General features: G+C 34.6%; 1 protein-coding gene across 1 annotated transcript; it reads right to left on the reverse strand.

Moving 5' to 3' along the window:
* Nucleotides 1–511: 511 nt before the first annotated feature.
* RpL14 (ribosomal protein L14) lies at nucleotides 512–19,119 on the reverse strand. Its single transcript, XM_089099068.1, has 4 exons — nucleotides 18,994–19,119; nucleotides 11,593–11,694; nucleotides 6,614–6,808; nucleotides 512–725 (listed from the first exon to the last, which is right to left on the reverse strand). Exons 1-4 carry the CDS (start codon nucleotides 19,117–19,119, stop codon nucleotides 552–554), a joined length of 597 nt encoding a protein of 198 aa, XP_088955194.1. The 3' UTR covers nucleotides 512–551.
* Between the last annotated feature and the right edge of the window lie 1,587 nt (nucleotides 19,120–20,706).

The following is a 20,706-nucleotide window of genomic DNA, read 5'->3' on the forward strand; positions in this document are numbered from 1 at the left end:
CTTCGGGCCAAAAACAATCTTCGCATCATAAGTTCAACCTCTAAGTTCAACCTCAAACTCGTCTAGATCAAACTTAAGACTGATATTATTATTACTGATATTACTTAATTACTGATATTACTTAAGACTGATAAAACGAAATATCATTAAAAAAGGTAAAAAAAAACTAGACACACCTTACTAAGCTGATCCTTAGAATTGGTGACTCAAGATCCTATTCTTGACTCCATAGTTTACCAATTTTAATTCGAATTTTTGTTTAGAAGAAGAAAAGGCAAGAAAGACGTCGAAATCATCAAATTACCAAAATCGATAACATTTACCAAATTTTTGTTTAGAAGAAGAAAAGGCAAGAAAGACGTCGAAATCATCAAATTACCAAAATCGATAAAATTTACCGAATTTTTGTTTAGAAGAAGAAAAGGCAAGAAAGACGTCGAAATCATCAAATTACCAAAATCGATAACATTTACCAAATTTTTGTTTAGAAGAAGAAAAGGCAAGAAAGACGTCGAAATCATCGATCTTTATTACCAAAATCGATAACAAAATCACTTTTTAGCAGCTTTGGCTTTAATTTGCTGCACCTTAGCACGGCTTCTTAGAACAGACTTCTTCTTTGACGACGTCAATTTTGCAGAGATCAAAGCACGACGCAGGATATCATTGCGACACTGTTTGGCTTTCTGGACTTTAAATCTTTCAAAGTCAGTCAAGTTGGATCGCTTAAAAAAAGGAATAAAACCTGTGAAAATTAAAGAAAAGGCAAGACTTTCAGTGGGATTATCAGAAATGTGTTTGTAATCAATGTAGCAGAAAGCAAAGTGAATCTGAACGTTTGGTGTATGTGGTTTCCGACTACCAAAATTTGTCCAAATTGTCACAATGACAGATAAACCTTATTAGTCAGTCAAGTTGGGTCGCTTAAAAAAGGAATGAATTGCAAAAAAAATTAAGAAAAGATAAGAGTTTCGGCGTGATATCGATAATGTGTTTGTAATCAATGCAACAGAAAGCAAAATGAATCCGAGCGTTTTGTGTACGTGATTTCCCGTCAACCCAAATTTGTCTCAATGACATTTGGGCTTTATTGGTCTGTCAAGTTAGAAAGCCTTACAAAAGGGAATAAAATGCGAAAAATTAAGAAAAGGTAAGAATTTAAGCGGGATTATCAGAAACGTATTTGTAATCAACGCAGCAGAGAGCAAAATGAATATGAACGTTAAGTGTACGTGGTTTCCCGTCGACAACCACAATTTGTCACAATGACAGTTGGCCATTTTGTTCAGTCAAGTTGGATCGCTTAAAAAAAGGACTAAAATGCGAAAAATTAAGAAAAGGCAAAAATTTAAGCGGGATTATAAGAAACGTATTTTTAATCAATGCAGCAGAGCAAAATGAATATTAAAGTTAGGTGTAAGTGGTTTCCCATCGACTATCACAAGGTGTCACAATGACAGTTGGCCATTTTGGTCAGTCAAGTTGGATCGCTTAAAAAAAGGACTAAAATGCAAAAAATTAAGAAAAGGCAAGAATTTAAGCGGGATTATCAGAAACGTGTTTTTAATCAATGCAGCAGAGCAAAATGAATATGAACGTTTAGTGTACGTGGTTTCCCGTCGACTACCACAATTTGTCACAAAGACAGTTGGCCATTTTGGTCAGTCAAGTTGGATCGCTTAAAAAAAGGACTATAATGCAAAAAATTAAGAAAAGGCAAGAATTTAAGCGGAATTATCAGAAACGTATTTTTAATCAATGCAACAGAGCGAAATGAATACGAACGTATGACTTACGTGGTTTCCCAACTACCACCATTTTTGAAGTAAAAAAGAAGACAAATGACCCTAGTGAATCAAGAATTGTAGATTCATTCTTTGATGTTACTTTCGGAGCCTTTAAAGTGAGCCAATAATCAGATGAATGAAAGGATGAATGTGTACATTTTACTTTTATGTTTGCTATTATTTATATTACTATTTATTAGTGTTATTTATATTATTTACATATTACAAATTATATATTAAATTTTTATCAATTCGGCTCTTATAATAAAGTTGGAATAACAGTGTCATGGCATCGAATTAATTCATCGTTACAATTGAGATCGATTTATGACAGACGTATTAGAAAAAGTTATAATAGAAAAAGGGTCAAAACAAATATAAATAATAACACAAAATAGGGGGGTAGCCGCTGGTTCACTATAGGCATCTTTTTAAGGGGGGAATTAAAAAGTAGATGATTAGGTTTTTTATATCTACATTAATAAAATTTCGAAATGCCAGTGTCTTCACCATATGAAGGCATATACCTAATTTTAGCAGAATTCAAGTAAAATCATTTAAAACTAAAATCAAAAGTATGTCTTTAGATCTGATAGGCTGGTGAATTACCTTATGTCGAGAAAAACAATACAAATATAAATTAAAGCAAAGTAATAACAAAAACGAAACAAAAATAATATTAATGCAGAAGAAAAACCCAAGTAACAAGCAACAGTTGGAGACTTAGAGGTTAGCCTAGCTTTTCGTTGCTTGTTAAAACAAAAACCAACGTAGTTTCAAATAGAAAATAACTGTTTTGGTTGTTGATTTTTTAATTGATTTGAAGACTCAAGCAAGTGAAGAGAAAACAAAATAACCCACCTATGTTCGAAACCAAAAAAAAATCCTAAAAAATAGGAGCAGAACATTTAACTCTGGAAAAACTAATTTTAAGATGCTTTACAAAGAAATTTTTGCCTCGATCTTTTCATAAGCATTTACATTTTTTGTTTTTACAAATCAATATATTGAAGCTATAGGGCTTAAAATACTTGTTTAAGATCTGTTTTCACATTAACAAAAGCATCAGCTTAAAATGCTTGTTTAAGATCTGTTTTCACATTAACAAAAATCTCCAGCTTCAAGATCTCATTCCACAATGCATGTAACAAAATGCTTCGTGACGATCTGTTTTTACATTAACAAAAAGCACCAGCTTAAAATGCTTGATTAAGATCTGTTTTCACATTAGCAAAAATCTCCAGATTCAACATCTCATTCCACAATGCATGTAACAAAATGCTTCGTGACGATCTGTTTTTACATTAACAAAAAGCACCAGCTTAAAATGCTTGATTAAGATCTGTTTTCACATTAGCAAAAATCTCCAGCTTCAACATCTCATTCCACAAGGCATGTAACAAAATGCTTCGTGACGATCTGTTTTTACATTAACAAAAAGCACCAGCTTAAAATGCTTGATTAAGATCTGTTTTCACATTAACAAAAAGCACCAGCTTCAAAATCTCATTCCACAATGCATGTAACAGATTTTTAAGAAGTGTTGCTGCTGCACAGTGTCTTTGATTTTGAATAAACCACAAGTGATGTATCCATGGGCGCCCATAAGCTGAATTCCAGGGGGGGGGGCAAACTTCGTCTAATTACTACTTTTAATGCTATATAATAGAAATCTCAGAACAAAAACATAAAAATAAGGCAGCATCATTCAGCCAGGGGGGGGGAAAGAGCCCCCCCTGCCCCCCCATATGGGCGCCCAAGTGATGTATCTGGTGACCTCAGATGTCACTGAATGATTCAGATAAATACAGATCCATTTATCATAACTCATTAAATTATTGAAACTAATTCATTTTATTACATCATCATTACTTATGCATATTAGAAAACTAGAATAAATCCACTGCTATTGATTTCTTTTATCATGCTATTTACCCCCAACTCCACAAAAAAAAACTTTCCCTATTCGACTTAAGTGTCGTTCAAAAAAGTGTAAGAGCAGAAACACAAAAAAAAGTATAAAAGAATTTATCACAACAAGGAACACACTTAGACCGGGAGAGCATTTCGTGACGCAGAAACTTTACAAAAAATTCTTGCTTTGGGTTTTTTTTTAAGTTTTAAAGAAGTTTTTCCACAATTGATTAATTAACCAATTAATTTACTCTCATAAACTTTTTAGGCAGTTAAGCAATTATATAATTCGCGACACGTTCCAAGGCACAGAGGAACTTCAAACTGCTGACAGTTATGCGTCGGGTAGCTTCATTAAAAGTAAGAAGGAAGTTTTGAAGAAAACTGGATAATTAATGAAATTAAGCTGCTACAATTACAATTCGTAGTTTCCACAGCGGATTAAATTTCAGTAAAATTCGCACATAAGTTCAAAGCTAGCTTGGTACCAATATTGAATTGGAATAAGCATACATGAATGAATGGTCTGGATGAGGTCAAAATTGTGCAAGTTGTTTATCATAATTCATGTGGTAAATGAAGAGTATGATTTGTTGTTCATTTCGCAGCTTCTACAACAAATTAAATGTCTGCTACTATTCGTAGTTCCCACAACAAATCAAGTTTCTGCTACGATCCGTACAGAAGTTAGATTAAGCATAACTATACTAAAATATTTTTTTTAATTAATAATTCATTTTATTAATGTTTAATAATTTATTATTAATAACAATAAATTATTATTATTATTTATTATTATTAATAATTATTATTTATTTTATAATATTACAGCTGAAATTGAACACCTTTTCTAAGTAAGTAGTAGAAAAACAATTTCCTTACAAATAGAAAACCCCCAAAATTAGTTTATGGCAACCCCAAAAAAAGAAAACTCAAAAACTTAACCTATGCAAAATGGAAGAGAAACTAGTAAGCTTTTCAGAAGTTCTTCTTCTTGTCAGATGAAGAAACTACCAGGGCCAGTTTAGCCATGAAACCTTCTTACTCTAAATAAAGCAAACTACAAAAGAGAAGATAGAATACATAGATTTCAAGAGTTGCTCCTGACTCAAATTGAGTCCCATCCACAGCCTAGTTAGCTATTCTGAAGTTCTTCTTCTTTTCAGATGAAAAGAAGATTCTGTGATGAAGGGCGGGGGGCTGAAGTTATATTGGCAGTTCACAAAACCTTACCAGCAATTTTTGTCATACCTATGAAATCTTTATTGATAAGTCTTCACCAAAAATCATAAATCATCAATAAGCTTCAGCATTAATCAATATTCTTGGATTAGAGCTAAATCTTTCAAACACATTATGGATAATTGCTTCTTGTTTGACTTTTATTCTGTCATTCCAGCTTTTTCAGCCATCTACCTTTTATCAACTACTTTTTTAGCCATCTACCTTTTTCAACTGCTTTTTCAGCGATATCTAGTGTAAATTTGAAGTTCTAGCCCCTTCTGTACGCCCATGCATATCTTTCAAGAGTAACTCCAGACTCAAATTGAGTCCCACCCACAGCCTACTAAACTGGGTCGGTTGGTAAGATTGAACTCATCACTCGCACCAATAAGCCTCTCTAAGTGAGGATTTGGGGCTACTACGACTCGAGACACTTCCACAGCTTATAAAACATATTTTATTAAAAGTCAAAATATCAGTATTTTCAACATAAGCGCTAACCTTTTATGTATATTTGTGAAAAGATTCAGATACTAGAGTGAGGGGTATTAGAGGATTTAAACAGAAGGGGTCAATAGTTGTAAACATAGAATTTTTAAACAACATTAGATTTATTTTAAAAAAAAGTAAGGAGTGAGTATTACTTAAAGGACTCCTCTCTTAAACCCTCCTCTCTTCGTCCCTTTGTATAAGTATGCACAAAAAAAATTATTGTGCGAGTTTATTGCAATTAAGCAATCAAAAACTTAGCCCTGAGTTAGAAAACGTAGAAATTTGGATTAAACCAGGTCTGATACACAAAGACAAACAAAAGGGAACATAAAAGGGACCCTTATGAATAATACAACCAGGGGGTTGTAATATTAAATTGATAATTTTATTTACGTAAACACAGTCTTTTTAGGAATATCATGCAACACAACATCTTAGATTGAAAGTATAAGAAATCATTTGACTAAAATAAACAAAAATCTCACTTTCCCTTAAATATAGGTTAAGTCAATTTATTAAACAGAAAAAGGATAAAAAAAAATTCTCCCTGCAATGAACTAAAAAACTTTCAATACAAATCAAAATGAATGAATAGATATAGATACATTTCTCACAAAAGCCCCATGGGCCATGGATAATACAAAAACAACGAAATAACACTTACGATAGAAAACCCTACCTATGTCTCATCCCCACACTCACAAAATTTCCCAAATTTCTAATATTTACTTTGCAACTACTCCCTATTTTATTTTCTACACACCTTCTATCCATAACATCCCTCCCAAAAATTTCCCTTCTAACAACCTTCAGTTCTTCACAATAACACATAAAATATTCTGAATCTCCAGACTGCCCACACATTGGACAAGTGAAGGGACCACTACGTACCTTAACACTCCCTAAACACTTCCTTCTCCCCCCAAGAGGCATAAAATTCCTCCTTACTGATAAAACCCATTTTAAAGTATCATTTAGAGCCCAAATTTCAGATATATTTCTTCTCCCCAGGCTTTTTTAATGTTTCTATATATTCCAAGGGATTGTGACTTAACCTTGTCTTCTTGCCAAACCTGGATCTCTTCTGTACTGATCCTGTTGAATGCAGATTTTTACCATTACATTACACACCTCTATTGAAGAGAGACAATCGTGTAAACACACCTAAATATTGTTTTACTAACAAAAAAATGTACCTTATGGCGAGCTTCAATTCTCTTGGCCCAGTTAGAGGAGCTCCATTTTTCATTGATTTTTTCCGCTTCCCAGTTCTTCCTAACAGATTTTGCTGAGACACCTCGTCCAATTTTAAGTGAATAATCAGTTAAATGAACTTGATTCAATCGGATAGCATGTCTAGGAACGTCACTGCATGGACCATCAACCAAAACCTATAAGTTATATTATTTGAAAAAAACTACGTTTTCTAAAGAGTTAAAGAGGCTGAGTTACAAGGTCGAACCTTAAAACGTACAGGGATTAGGAGGCACAGTTGGGGGCTGCCGCCCCCAAACCCCGCTTTCGCAGCCTTTAAATAAAAAAAAAAAAAAATTTAAACTGAAAGTAAGGAGCGACATTAAATCTTAAAACGAACAGAAATTATTCCGTATATGAAAGAGGCTGTGCCCTCCTCAACGCCTCGCTCTTTACGCTAAAGTTTGACTTTCTCACAACTCTTTTTTTAAACAATAAAAACTTTAGCGTAAAGAGCGAGGCGTTGAGGAGGGCACAGCCTCTTTCATATACGGAATAATTTCTGTTCGTTTTAAGATTTAATGTCGCTCCTTACTTTCAGTTTAAATTTTTTTTTTTTAATTTAAAGGCTGCGAAAGCGGGGTTTGGGGGCGGCAGCCCCCCAACTGTGCCTCCTAATCCCTGTACGTTTTAAGGTTCGACCTTGTAACTCAGCCTCTTTAACTCTTTAGAAAACGTAGTTTTTTTCAAATAATTTCTGCACGTTTTTGTACAGTTTATTACTTATTATTGCTTGACTAACTGTTAGCTGATCGTGTCAGGAGTTAAAGTTGGGGGCTGCCGCCCCCAAACCCCCGCTCTTGAACATTCTTGTGTTAAGGCTTTTAATTCCTGAATACTCAAATCACGTCGTACAGGGTGCCTCCTAATCCCTGTACGTTTTAAGGTTCGAACTTGTGACTCAGCCTCTTTAACAGCCCCCCAACTGTGCCTCCTAATCCCTGTACGTTTTAAGGGTTGACCTTGTAACTCAGCCTCTTTAACTCTTTAGAATTATTTTCAAATAATTTATGCACGTTTTTGTACAGTTTATTACTTATTAGTTGCTTGACTAACTGTTAGATGATGGTGTATTATTCTTTTCTTTCTCGACAGGGTGTTTTAAGGGTCGACCTTGTAACTCAGCCTCTTTAACTCTTTAGAAAACATAATTTTTTTCAAATAATTTAAAAAAGAAACTGAGTTTTTTTTTAATTTAAATTCATTATATAAAAAATTTGACCTAATGGTGAATCGAACTCGGGTTTTCCGCCTGACTGTCAGGAATCTCACCACTACACTAAATAGACATAACTGAAATTGTTTTTTAATAACGTAATGAATCTTCTTGACGCAAGCAAAACTTGATATTTGGTTTTTGGAAAACAGAGAAGGAGTGATCAGATTGAACTGAAATTTCGAGGATAAGCTCCCAGGCCCCAGGAAAGATTATCCTCCAAATTTCAGCCCGATCAGACAACGTTAAAGGGGGGGTGTGGTCGGAAAAATTAACATGGGCTAATATAGGAAAAGAAGGTTTTTCGTAAATGTAAATACGGTGGATAGTTTTTTCGGTCTGAAAATATCTAAAGGCCCTAACAGGTAGAATTATGCTTCTAATGAGTAATCATTCAACCGGATCTATTGCAAACTGTGGCCTGTAGGCTTGGCTAAGAAAAAAAAAAGAACTGATGATGAATTTTAAGTGGCTATATTTGGTTTTTTGAAAACAGGGAAGGAGTGATCAGTTTGAGCTGAAATTTCGTAGATAAGCTCCCGGGCCCTAGTAAAGCTTAACTTCTAAATTTCAGCCCAATCGGACAACTTTAACGGGGGGCTGTGGTGGGAGGGTCCAAACTTCCGGCCCAGTTTACCCCATGAAGATAAAGTCGGAGGAGGATGAAATTTTGCAAGTTTCTTAGTTTGAGTTTGGGCTACAAAATGCGATTGCCGCCGTCTCTCTGCGACCTCTAGGACCTGAAATCGCTTAACATTGTGGTGGGTCGCCTCTTTATAGAGGCACAAGTGTGCCTCCTTGATAAATAAAGTTAACCGTTTTTGGAAGGATTGGCATTAAAGCTGAGCCCTGGAAATAGCTATCTGAACTTCAATTTCCAGAGCTAAATGATGAATGTTCAGATCTTTATTATTGGTCCTTATTTATTATAACCCTAGGTTACAGCTTTGTACATAGCTAAAATAAAGAAAGCTAGCTAACAAAATTCTTATGCAGCATATTTTTTTCGTCCTTATTTTCACAATAGATCACAGCATTGGGCATAGCTCCAACTCTACTATCATTATTCCAGTAAAATTTTAATTTTGAAAATACTTATTACAGCAAAGTTCAACTTTTATCACAATGCCAAACACTTAAAAACTGACATTCCCAAAGCAAGAGACAAACTGTCAATTCTTGACCCCTTGGATTCCTTAATACAAAAAATCCCTAAGCTAGGGGGCGATCCCTCCCCCTGCTCCTATAAGGCCCTCGCATGTTAAGCTGAGAAATTGGGCATTGACTAACGTTACTATTTACCACTTTTAACCCACTTCTTCCCACAAAAAAAAAAATAGTTGGCACTCAACTATGCAATGGTGTATAACTATTAATATTGCTGTACAAACAGTCAATAGTAACTATTCAATTTGACAGAATTCCAAAAGCTGCTGACATTTTAGCAGCACAACTAAATGTTTTAACAGCATTTCTTAGAGCAAAAATTATTTTCATAAGTAAAAACAGTATTTTTAAACAAAATCTGCCAACAAATTCGAAAACTGTCAAGTAGCATTACTATTTTGCTATCCCACTTTTTTTCACTTTACCCCATGATAAAACAACCCAGTAGTTGAAACAAAGATTCAAGGTGCTATAAACCATCAATAGATCTGAAAGATCTCAATCCCAGTAAGGTTTCACATCTGACTACTGAAACAGAGTTTATTTTGGTAGTTCTAAGAGAATTAATCTCAAGTTTTTGCTTGAGAGCATTTAGGCCATATTGGGGTCAAAATTGTTGTTTTGGAATACAGCAGGAAAAAATTCACAAATTTTCAACAATAATAAATAAATAAAAAAATTGTCTTAAAAACTTGTTTTCAAAATACACTAAAACGTAATAAAAAGTTTTGTCCCTCGAAAATCTATGAAAACATAGATTTCATCAGTGAAAACAAGGGGCGCAAAATAGGCTTTACATATACAGATATAAAATTGATCTGCATTGTAAATACATAAATGAAAGTAGCTGAGGAAAACGAGTGTAAAGTTCAATCTGTTTGGTGCTCCTTGCTTTCACTTATACTCATAGATTCTCAAGAAAAAAAAAAATCCATTTTGGTTTTCATTAAGTTAAAGAAAAAATATATTTAGTATTTTTGACTCTTAATCTTCTCAAAGACAAAAATGTCTTGTGAGGATTTCATTCTCAGTTACCATGTTACCATGGTAACATCAGTTACCATGCCCAAAGACACTGCACTACTAAGTCCTGTATAATAGTGATTGTTTTATACTTTTTACTGTGCCCATCATCTGTTTATATTTGTTTTATACAGGGGCTGTTTTATTTATTTTAGGGTATATAAGAGGGGGAACTCTTGACTCTAGCACTATAGTACTTTCATACAAAGTACATATACAGGTAAAATTTGGAAGTAATTGATCATTTAGAAGTCAATAAATGGCTCATAATTTCACAAATTTATGTTTAAAAAGAACAAGCAAGTCAGTGAGTCAAGGAAGAGAAGTTGAGTTCCTTATTTTTGTATGTAGGGACTTGAAAACTGCTTTGGAGCTCTCAGGCATGCTGTGCATAATGTATTTATTGCTATCAAAACTATTTTTAGGGGTTCCAGTTTCGATTGACAAGGGTCCACAAGCAGTTTGATGAAAAAATTACACTAAACTTAAACTTTATTATGTAAGCGAAATTTCTGTCCAACTTTTTTAACAATTCACCCCCCCCCCCCCAATGTTTTTGGTAACTCGGTAAAAAAATAATTTAATAAAATTGTGGCGCCTTGCACCACGATTTTTCTGACATTAAAATATTTGTTTGGTTCAATAAAGACCACAAAAATACTGACATGTCAGTTACAGAAATTTTGAACTTGGTTGGTAAACGCAGCAGTTTTACTTACTCCTACTGTGATTTTATAGATGGTGCCCCAACTTTCCATTTGGTTGAACAAACAGCATTAAAATAGTGACTTGATATGTACCAAAATCTTGGTTGGTAAATACAGCAGTTTTACTGACTCCTGCTGTGATTTTACATATTGTATTTGAAATGGACATTATACTTATTATAGACAAAAAACAGTTGGTAAAAATGGCTAGTCAGTCAGGTAAAATCCCCCCCCCCCTCAAACATTTTGGCTAGTAACAACACTGGTCTCAGTGGAGATCCTGCTTATAAGGGTACACATTCTAATTTTTACTATCAGAGGGGAGTTGCCACATGTTCAGTCCTCATGTTACATTTTTAGTTTAAACATATTCCCATATATGAAAGGAAACTTGAGGGTAATCTCCCTCTAATAATCCTCTGAAGGATCTCAACATAGTTTGACAAGTCGTCTTAAAAAGGTATGTTTTCAAATAGACAACAGCAGACAGTAAAATACAAAGTTTGGCTGTAGTGTTTAGAGCACTGAAGTAATAGACTTCTTCTAGGGAGTTAAGACCCCTAGACACCCTCCTCCCTATAACTGAATATGTATGTAATGCAATCCCAACTTGTATTTCAACTGATTATATTCATAAGAATAAACTACAACTAAAATAGGATTAATAGTCTATTAAATATAAACACAGTCTCTTTGTAGAAAATCTAACTACAGAGAGAAAAAAACCTGTTTAAGAAGAAAAATATTAATGATTATATTTTTATCTTATTTTCAGCTCATTAATTTTTAAGCAGTAAAAAAAACTTACAGAGGTTTGAGTTATAATGTCTACAATGGCACAAATCTTGCCAGCATATGGGCCATCTGCTATGTAAGCAACTCTTCCAACTTCAACAAAGCGTTTGAACAACTAAAATAAATAACAAAATGAGTATACACTTGAAATAAAACTTTTTGAGTAATAGGGAGGATCTTTTGATCTTTTGCACTGATCTTAGCAGGAGGGAATTAGCCCTTAGCACAAGCATTGTGAATAATTACAGTAGGTTTTACAATTACACTTCACTGTTTTTATACCAGTTAGCACCATTGGTATCAAACAGTTCGTGGTAACGAACTGTAAGTAAGGAGAAACCCAGCTCAATGGTAACCGAAACTCTAGAAAACGGGTTTTTGATACCAATAGATATATCAAAAGAATCAAATTTCAATGCTGATTTCAAATATATAAATTTCATAAAGTTTAGTGCTACCCGTCAAAAGTTACGCGCCTTAGAAAATTTGGCTGATTTTCAAAAAAAGGGGGAAAGACCCCTAAAAGTTATAGAACCTTAATGAAAATCACAGCATCATATTCAGCGTATCAGAAAACCATGTTGTAAAGGTTTCAAGGTCCTATGTAAAAAAATGTGGAATTTTTCCATTTTTTGCTAGAAGAAATATCACAGATGTGTGTTTATTTGTTTTTTTTCCAGGGGTGACCTTATTAACCAAGTGGTCATAAAATATTGGGGGAGGACTTAGTGGAACGAAAATTAAAAGTGGTAGTTCCCTTTTTAAGTGACCAAAAAAATGGAGGGCAACTAGGCCCCTCCCACGCTAATTTTTTTCCCAAAGTCACCTGATCAAAATTTTGAGATAGCCATTTTGTTCAGCATGGTCGAAAATATGATAAAAATGTCTTTTAGGATGACTTGATTCCCCAAAGTCCCCAGGGGGCGGGCTGAAAGCTATGAACTTTACTCAATGTTAACATATAGTATTGGTTATTGGGAAGTATACAGACTTTTTCAGAGGAGATTTTTCTGGTAGGGGGGGGAAGGAGAGGGTCGGGGGCTATATGGAAGGATCTTTCCAGGAAGGAAGTTTTCCTGGGGGAAGGGAAATTGCCATGAAGGGGGCGCCGGACTTGCCAGCATTATTTTGTGGTTATTGGAAAGTATACAACCATTTTCAGGCAGGATTTTTTCTGGAGAGGGGGCTAGAGGCGGGGGTTACCCGGGAGAATCTTTCCGTGGAGGATGTTTCTTTGGGGTAAGGGACATTTCTATGAAGGGGGCACTGGATTTCCAAGCATTATTTAAGAAACTATCAGAAGTTAAATAAAAAAAACAAGTTTTTTCAACTGAAATCTAAGAAGGAATATTAGAACTTAAAACGAACAGAAATTATAACGTATGTGAGGGGGTTCTCCCCCAAGTCAATAACTCGCTCTTTAAGCTAGTTTTTTTTATTGATTTCAAAAGAGCTATATATTATAATTTAACGGCCTTTGTGATTCAGGGGTTTGTTAATAAAAATTTTTTTTAACTTTTAACGTAAATAGAGTGTTATTGAATAAGGGGAGAACCCCTTCATATAAGTAATAACATATACGTAATAAAAAAAAACAATAAAAAAACAAGCGATACTACTCAATAATAATTGAAACTTTTAAAAACGAAATTTTGATGTCAATAAATGTATCAAAAGAATGTGTTTATAATGCTGATCTTAAATATATAAATTTTATTAAGTTTAGTATTACTCATCAAAGGCTTCGAGCCAGAGAAAATTTACTCGATTTTTTAAAGAGGGGGAAAACATCCCCTACAAGTGAAAGAATTGTAATGAAAATCACACCGTCGGATTCAGCCTATCAGAAAACCCTATTACATAGGTTTCAAGCTCATATCTGCAAAAATCTGCAACTTTGTATTTTTTGCCAGAAGAAAAATATACGAATATAGAAGTTAGTTACGTAAGTTAATTTGTAAAGACATCCATTTAGCAAAAGAAAAGTAAAATTTTTATGCAAATAAAAGCTGCATTAACTAAAAAACGATCAGAAATTAAATAAAAAAAACAAGTTTTTTAAACTGAAAGTAAGGAGCAACATTAAAACTTAAAATGAACAGAAATTATTCCATAAATGAAAGGGGCTGTTCCATCCTCAGCGCCTTGCTGTTTATGTTAGACTCTGTCTCACAATTCCACATTTTTAAACGATAAAAATCTTTAGCGTAAAGAGCGAGGCGTTGAGGAGGGGACAGCCCCTTTCATATACGGAATAATTTCTGTTTGTTTTAAGTTTTAATGTCGCTCCTTACTTTCAGTTTAAAAAACTTGTTTTTTTTATTTATCACATATTGAGACTACCTGCCAATTTCAGAAAATATATGCAAATAACTGTTCAAATAGAGATAAATCCTTTGGTACTTAACTGTAATAGTGGCAACACTCAAGAATTACATGATGTAAAACTTGAGAGCAAACTGGTTTCACCTGTCTGTATTAGAGATAATTAGCTTATGCTTGGTAGAAAACAAGTTGCAGGGGACAGAGTACATTGGACTTATTTAATTTGGGCTATATATTTGCACATTGGGGGGTGGGGGTAAAGTATTTGGACAATTTGAAGCTAGAAAACAATTCTTACTTCATAATATGCAGAATAATTGTAGCTAACACATTCTGCCTGCAGATGCGCTTTACATTAAACAATTAAAGTGGTGTTATTGGTGTCAGGTTCTATTGGGTTCAGCCACATCCCCCTCCTTTCCAAAAACAATTTGAGAATTTCCAGCAACATATGGGTAAACACCTGCTTTTTGGACAGTTTTAAGCTTTTTTAAAGAACTTAGGCTTATTAAAGCCAAGGAAATGACACTAAAATTTGAGTTTCATTCAACTAGGCAACTTGTCTTTTAAAAAAATTGTTTGGAAAGTGATTGTTTGTCCTAAATGAAGCTCAGGTGGTACATAGGCTGCATTTTGACACCTGATGGAGGTTTAATTGCAATATAGGGTATGATGAGTAAGCAGCATCAACTAGGTCTAAGCTTCCACCATCCCTTGCTGATTTAAGTATTTCTGACATTCAATCCTCCTGTATATATACAATCTGGTGAAATGATCAAATTATGCAATAAACTTTTGTCAGCACTCCCTGGAAAAATCTGCAGGTTCCTATGACCTTAGTCAATAGAAGATGTAATTTACAGTAAAATAAGTACATCCCATGTATTTTGCCATATATCACTCTTTTGTTTCAACTTAATGCCTATAAGTTAAAGGATTGTACTCTACAAGTTTATTCCTTACTGTGCTGGACAATGTGATTTAAGGTAAATTAAATCTATACTGATAAAATCAAGAAACAGAAAATGCATAGGGGATATAAATTTGGGTTGTACATTTGTACATTAGAAAGGTGGGGATAAAATAAAGTTAAGTACTTTTGAGAATGTTATAAGAAAGTATTTCAAGATTTCTTACAACTGTTCTCACAATTTTATAGGTTTTTCTTCTACATAGCCCCTACTATACACTGGTATCAAGCCCAAGAACTGAAAATTCAGGTATAATTTTTTTTTAGTTGGAATCCAGACAACTTTCCATAGATCTGTCATGCACAAAATTTGATATGCACAAATCATCCTATCAATCATCATTGCTTATATAAACAATAACAGCAATTAACAACAACAACAACAAACAATAACAATAGTCTACACATCAATCTAAACAAAATCTTCTGATGATTAGCTAAGGTTTGTTGTTTTTACATTTTGATTAATTTCTATGAGTGACCTTATCTAAATTTTTTGTTTCTATCTTATTGCTGGCTTTGTTTACTAAGTAGCCTATAATTGGGGATAGCTGAGTAGTGTGACTCATAGTAGCCTAATTTTTGAACTTTGCTTTTACCCTTACCTTAGCAGTCTGGATAGCCTAGTCTACTTGACTATTGATTATAAAATAAGCACACCCGCTGGTAGTTTTGAATTTTACAGCCAGTTTAGTATTGCCAGTGTGATGCCTTCTCTACAGAGTAACAAGTAACTGTTGACAATGCACTCTAGATATTGTAGACAGCTAGACAAGTTTCAGGAGATGACCTCTAGTTCATGAGTACATTTTAACTTCAAGCTTAGGATGTAGAAGTCCCTTATATAGAAGACTGATGACTTTAGGGAAACAAGTAGAAATAGTATGAGTGCTGAGTTTTAATGCATTGAAAATAGTGGCACCAAAATTCTGCTCATTATTTGCAGAGGAGAGTGGGTGGCCTAGGAAATAATAAGAGCAGCAAGGATTCAGTTTGCCAAAGTGAATGATATAGCATTTGGCAACATTGAATTTAAGAAGTCAGGCCTCAGTCCACTGACCCAGCAGTTGAAGTATTTTGTAGCAGGGCGCAATCCTAACAGGATAAAGCTGGTCCAAGAAGCTTCAGGTCATTTGCATTAAGAGTTGATTTACTGCTGATAATGGAAGGAGAATCATTGATGAAGATGTTAAATAGTATAGGATGCAAAAAACTTCCCTGAGGAACTCCACTTAGAACATGCATAGAGGAAGAAAGAATACAATTACCAATCATCAAATAACTGAACACATTAAGATCACAAATAAAGAAAATCAAGGATTTCTCTTCAAGCTTGACTATACATAATTTAATTGTGAACACTTTGTCAAGAGCTTTAGAAAAGTCAAGCAGAATCGTGTCAGCAAGCACCCCAACACCAAGCAACTTGGTGATGTGATCATATGATTCAAGGAGATTGATGTCAACAGATTTTCCTTAACTGCTTGATGTCAAGCTAATGGGTCAAAAATTTTCAGCAATGACCTTTCTACCTTTTTTAAATATAGGAATGATCTGTGCAGTTTTACAATCCTAAGGTAGTCTGGTAAGATTTAATGATAATTTGAACAGCAGGGAAAGAGGTTGACACAAAACTTTACAACATTCATGTAGGATATGTGGGTGAATGCCACCTGGACTGGCAGATTTATTCAGTTTGAGGGATGTAAGTTCCTTTAGAACCAATGTCTCAGTAATCAGAATTGGTTCCATCTTATGTGATACATCATATAAAGGAAAAGTAGGATAAACCATACCATAATTGGAGGAAAAACAGATGATAAATATTGATTATAAATTTCAGCTCAGGATCAGTAACTGATTGACTGATGTGCAGGATATCTGGGACTGTGCGTCTGCTGCTACATTTTTGATTGGCAAAACACCAGAAATATTTAGGGTTATCCTTAACTTTCTTAACCAGTTTTTCCTTAAACCTTCTCTTCAACTCCTTTATTTGGCTGTTAGATTACAAAAAGATTTGAAGCTTGATAATTTTTTGCAGTCTTATTTTTCCCATAATGATTCCATGTTCTTGTGTTTTCTGCTGATTAGCTTGCTTACTTTAGTATTTAAAAAGGGTATACTTTTGGCCTGTTTTGCCTGAAAAATTCTGGTTCAAGAATTTTGGGCAAATTATGTTATGGGAAGATATTTTGAAATCCCCCTTCACCCCAAACTCAATTCTACTTTAGAAGCTTTTTTAAATATTTCTAAAGCGCTAAGACATAGAGAGCTACAAACATCAGAATCAACTTTCAGAGGACAAATTATGTTGTGGGAAGATGTTTTTGAAATCCCCCTTTGCCCCAAACTCAAAATTTTCCAAAATTCTACTTTAGAAGCTTTTTAAATATTTCTAAAGCACTAAGACATAGAGCACTACAAACATCAGAATTGACTTTAGAGGACGAGTTATGTCATGGGAAGATGTTTTTGAAATTCCCCTTCCCCCAAAACTCAAAATTTTCAAAAATTCTACTTTAGAAGCTTTTAAAATATTTCTAAAGCACTAATGATAGTGCTAAATTATCAACCAAATTTTTGAGTATGATTCTGGTGCAACACATTGCAATGAAATGGTCAGCTTAGATTAGTAAGCAGGGGCACTGCAAGCAGGTTGCTAACCACCGCCCCTGCCCTCCCCCTGCTATCAAATCCCCATGCAGCTAACCTTGCCACCCTTGAAAGAAAATTTTTATATAAGTTCAAGCATTTTTTACATATTTAAAATTGCAGATGTAAAAAAGAAAAGCAAAATTTTTTTAACATTATAGGATTAAGCTATTTGAATATGTTTTATGTCTTTGTCTAACAAATACCCGTTTGTCTGGTCTATTTGTCTAACAAATACCTGTTTGTCTGGTTTCCTTGTACAGTCTATAGCGATGGGTTATTTATAATGCACAAATACCAAATAATATATATTTGTTTTGATTATTTTTTTGGGACACTCCTTGACATTTTGAGTTGGGTAACTAGAGATTTTGAGTTAGCTGTAAGAGGATTTGATAGCAGGGGGAGGGGGATGGCGGGGAGGGTGGTCAGCAGCCTGCTCATGGTGCCCCTGCTTACTAATCTAAGCTGACCATTTTGTTGCAATGTGTTGCACTGGAATCATACTCTAAAATTTGGTTGATAATTTAGCACTCTATCTATTAGTGCTTTAGAATTATTCTAAAAGTTTCTAAAGTTGAATTTTTTAAAGTTTTGAGTTTGGGGAGAAGGGGAATTTCAAAAACATCTTCCCATGACATAACTTGTCCTCTAAAGTCAATTCTGATGTTTGTAGTGCTCTATGTCTTAGTGCTTTAGAAATATTTAAAAAGCTTCTAAAGTAGAATTTTGGAAAATTTTGAGTTGGGGGCAAAGGGGGATTTCAAAAACATCTTCCCATAACATAATTTGCCCTCTAAAGTTGATTCTGATGTTTGTAGTGCTCTATGTCTTAGCACTTTAGAAATATTTAAAAGCTCCTAAAGTAGAATTGAGTTTGGGGTGAAGGGGGATTTCAAAATATCTTCCCATAACATAATTTGCTCAAAATTATTCAATTGCACTTAGAGATGCAATTAGAAACCGCCATCCTTATAGAAAGCCTCCTCCTGCTTTGGCTCCAATTTTCAAAGAGCCTGAAATAAATCAGGCATACTTTAAAATAAAAAGCTTAGTAGCAATACTGAGAAGAGAAGAATTCAGATGGAAGCAGTATAGTGACCCAAATTGTAGACTCTGCAACCTGACTGAAGAAACTTTGCAACACCTTCTCTTTGAATGCACTGCAAGTACTCCTGGAATATATAAACTACATACCCTAACCCAAAATTTTAAACTTCCACTAGATATTAACCTGGTTGTGGATGCTCCCTTGCCAGTCAATGAATTTAGATGTTCTTTGAGTGAGTAATATCTTCTGAAGTATTGTAACTTTTATATGAAGAGGGGTTGACAAGCAGAAGAAGGAGAGGGTCCTGTTGCAACAGCTGTAGAGGTACCTGCCAAGTTTACTCTTGCTTCCCTTGTTTGGCCCTTATGAAAAAGCCAATTTTGTTTCCCCCCCCCCCCCTTGGAAGAATATACATTTAATGATATTGAGGAGAATCCACCAACTTGGAGGCCAGAAAGACACCAAATGATGGAGTCCAAGTGATTTCTTGAGTCCAAGAAGAAGAAGAAAAGTGCAGTTAGAAGCCTAAAGGAGTCCATTTAGGATTCCAGGTGCTTATTTTTAACAAGAAGAATTTGTCCTCTGAAGTCGATTCTGATATTTGTAGCTCTCTATCTTTTTTTTTTTCTTTTTTTTTTTTTTTTTTTCTTTTTTTTTTTTTCTTTTTTTTTTAATTCATAACATCATAACAACAGCAACTCTATAAGAAAATTAAAACAAATTTTCTTGTGAATTATTATCGCTTCTAATCAGCAGTTATACCAAACCAATCCTGCTCAACTCATCCTCAGGGCTATACTGTGGTGTTCTTCTCCTCATAGTATAGTGCAGACGGTTTGATATAATTCCATTTTCCCTTCTTGCCTTAGTTTTGTTTTTTCTCTGTTTAAAGCTTTTTCCAATAGGCAATGTTTAGAAGTCCTCCAAAAAAAAATGTCCCCCCAGATCCCAAATCAAACTCCAGTCAATGTGCCATAGTGAAAGATACCCATCTTGGCTGGTCAAGCACACTTTCTCAAAGTTCAAATGATAGCTCCAGTTCGGAGAATAGGACAATGATAAGTGTAGGGGCTAATGTAACCATAATTGATGATAATGGGTTTCAAGAGGTCCTCTCTAGAAGTTCTAAAAAAAGGAAAAAAATTTCCCCAATTAAAAGCATTTCCCCTCTCCCTGCCCAAGATTATCCCTCCAAAAACTTAGGAATTTACCTTAAAATTACTCCCACTACCCCCTTTGAAATAAAAATGATCTCTGCAATAAGAGTTGCAATTTTTAAATTGCTAAAATCAATGTTCTCTCTTAACATTAACCGAGATGGATCTCTGCTAATAGCTGTAGAAGATCAGAAATCAGCAGATACAATAATTAACCTTAAATCCCTTCTGAATACCCCAATTATTGCATCTAATTGGAACCCAAAACAATCACCAACGAAAATAGTAGTTTATAATGTTCCCCCAGAGATATCTACTCAGGAGTTAAAAGAAAGCCTTTCAGATAGGGCTGAAAACACAATCCCAGTTGAGGATGTTACCCAACTTGGAAAACCTAACTCTACTGGCCTAAAAACTAGTAGATCCTTCTTATTCACACTGAAGGATAAAATTGATATCCCAGAAAAATTATTCCTATTTGGACAAATCAAACCACACAAGGAATACAAACCTAAGCCTATTCAGTGTCAGAAGTGTTTCAAACTGGGACACACAACAAACAAATGCAATGAAATTCTCCAAGAGTGTAGTAATTGTAAATCTTTCCATCCTAAAGAGCTGACAACTTGCAACAACACTCAGCCTACATGCATCAATTGCAAAGGCATGTAGACCTGCATACAAGAAAAGAGCTCTAACACTCCAAATATCGACAGAGAAGGCAATCCCATACCCCTTTGCAGGAATGGAAGCAAATGCTGCCCAACAATACCAAATAAAGCCTGTAATGAAACCAACCAAAACCCCCAAGTCAAATGCCCCCAATGCATCAAGCACCCCATATAAAACACCATCTACTAAGCCCCCTAGCTCAAATCCCTATCAGAAGCAATCACCAAGCCAACAAGCCTCCTTGTCCGGTGAGATGAGGCCAGCAGGGCCCTCCCTCCCAAGAAGAAACAAACCAGA

The sequence above is a fragment of the Artemia sp. Qi Xiang Cuo genome, chromosome 13, assembly GCF_049724085.1.
Source record: "Artemia sp. Qi Xiang Cuo chromosome 13, ASM4972408v1, whole genome shotgun sequence".
NCBI lineage: Eukaryota > Metazoa > Arthropoda > Branchiopoda > Anostraca > Artemiidae > Artemia > Artemia sp. Qi Xiang Cuo.

Coding starts and splice junctions, on each gene's coding strand:
- RpL14 (XM_089099068.1), bottom strand. CDS start 19,119: ATGGACTCCTTTAGGCTTCTAACTGCACTTTTCTTCTTCTTCTTGGAC. Junction 11,695..18,993: donor TCTCCTCAATATCATTAAAT/GTATATTCTTCC, acceptor TATTTATTTTAG/TTGTTCAAACGCTTTGTTGA. Junction 6,809..11,592: donor ACATTATAACTCAAACCTCT/GTAAGTTTTTTT, acceptor TATAACTTATAG/GTTTTGGTTGATGGTCCATG.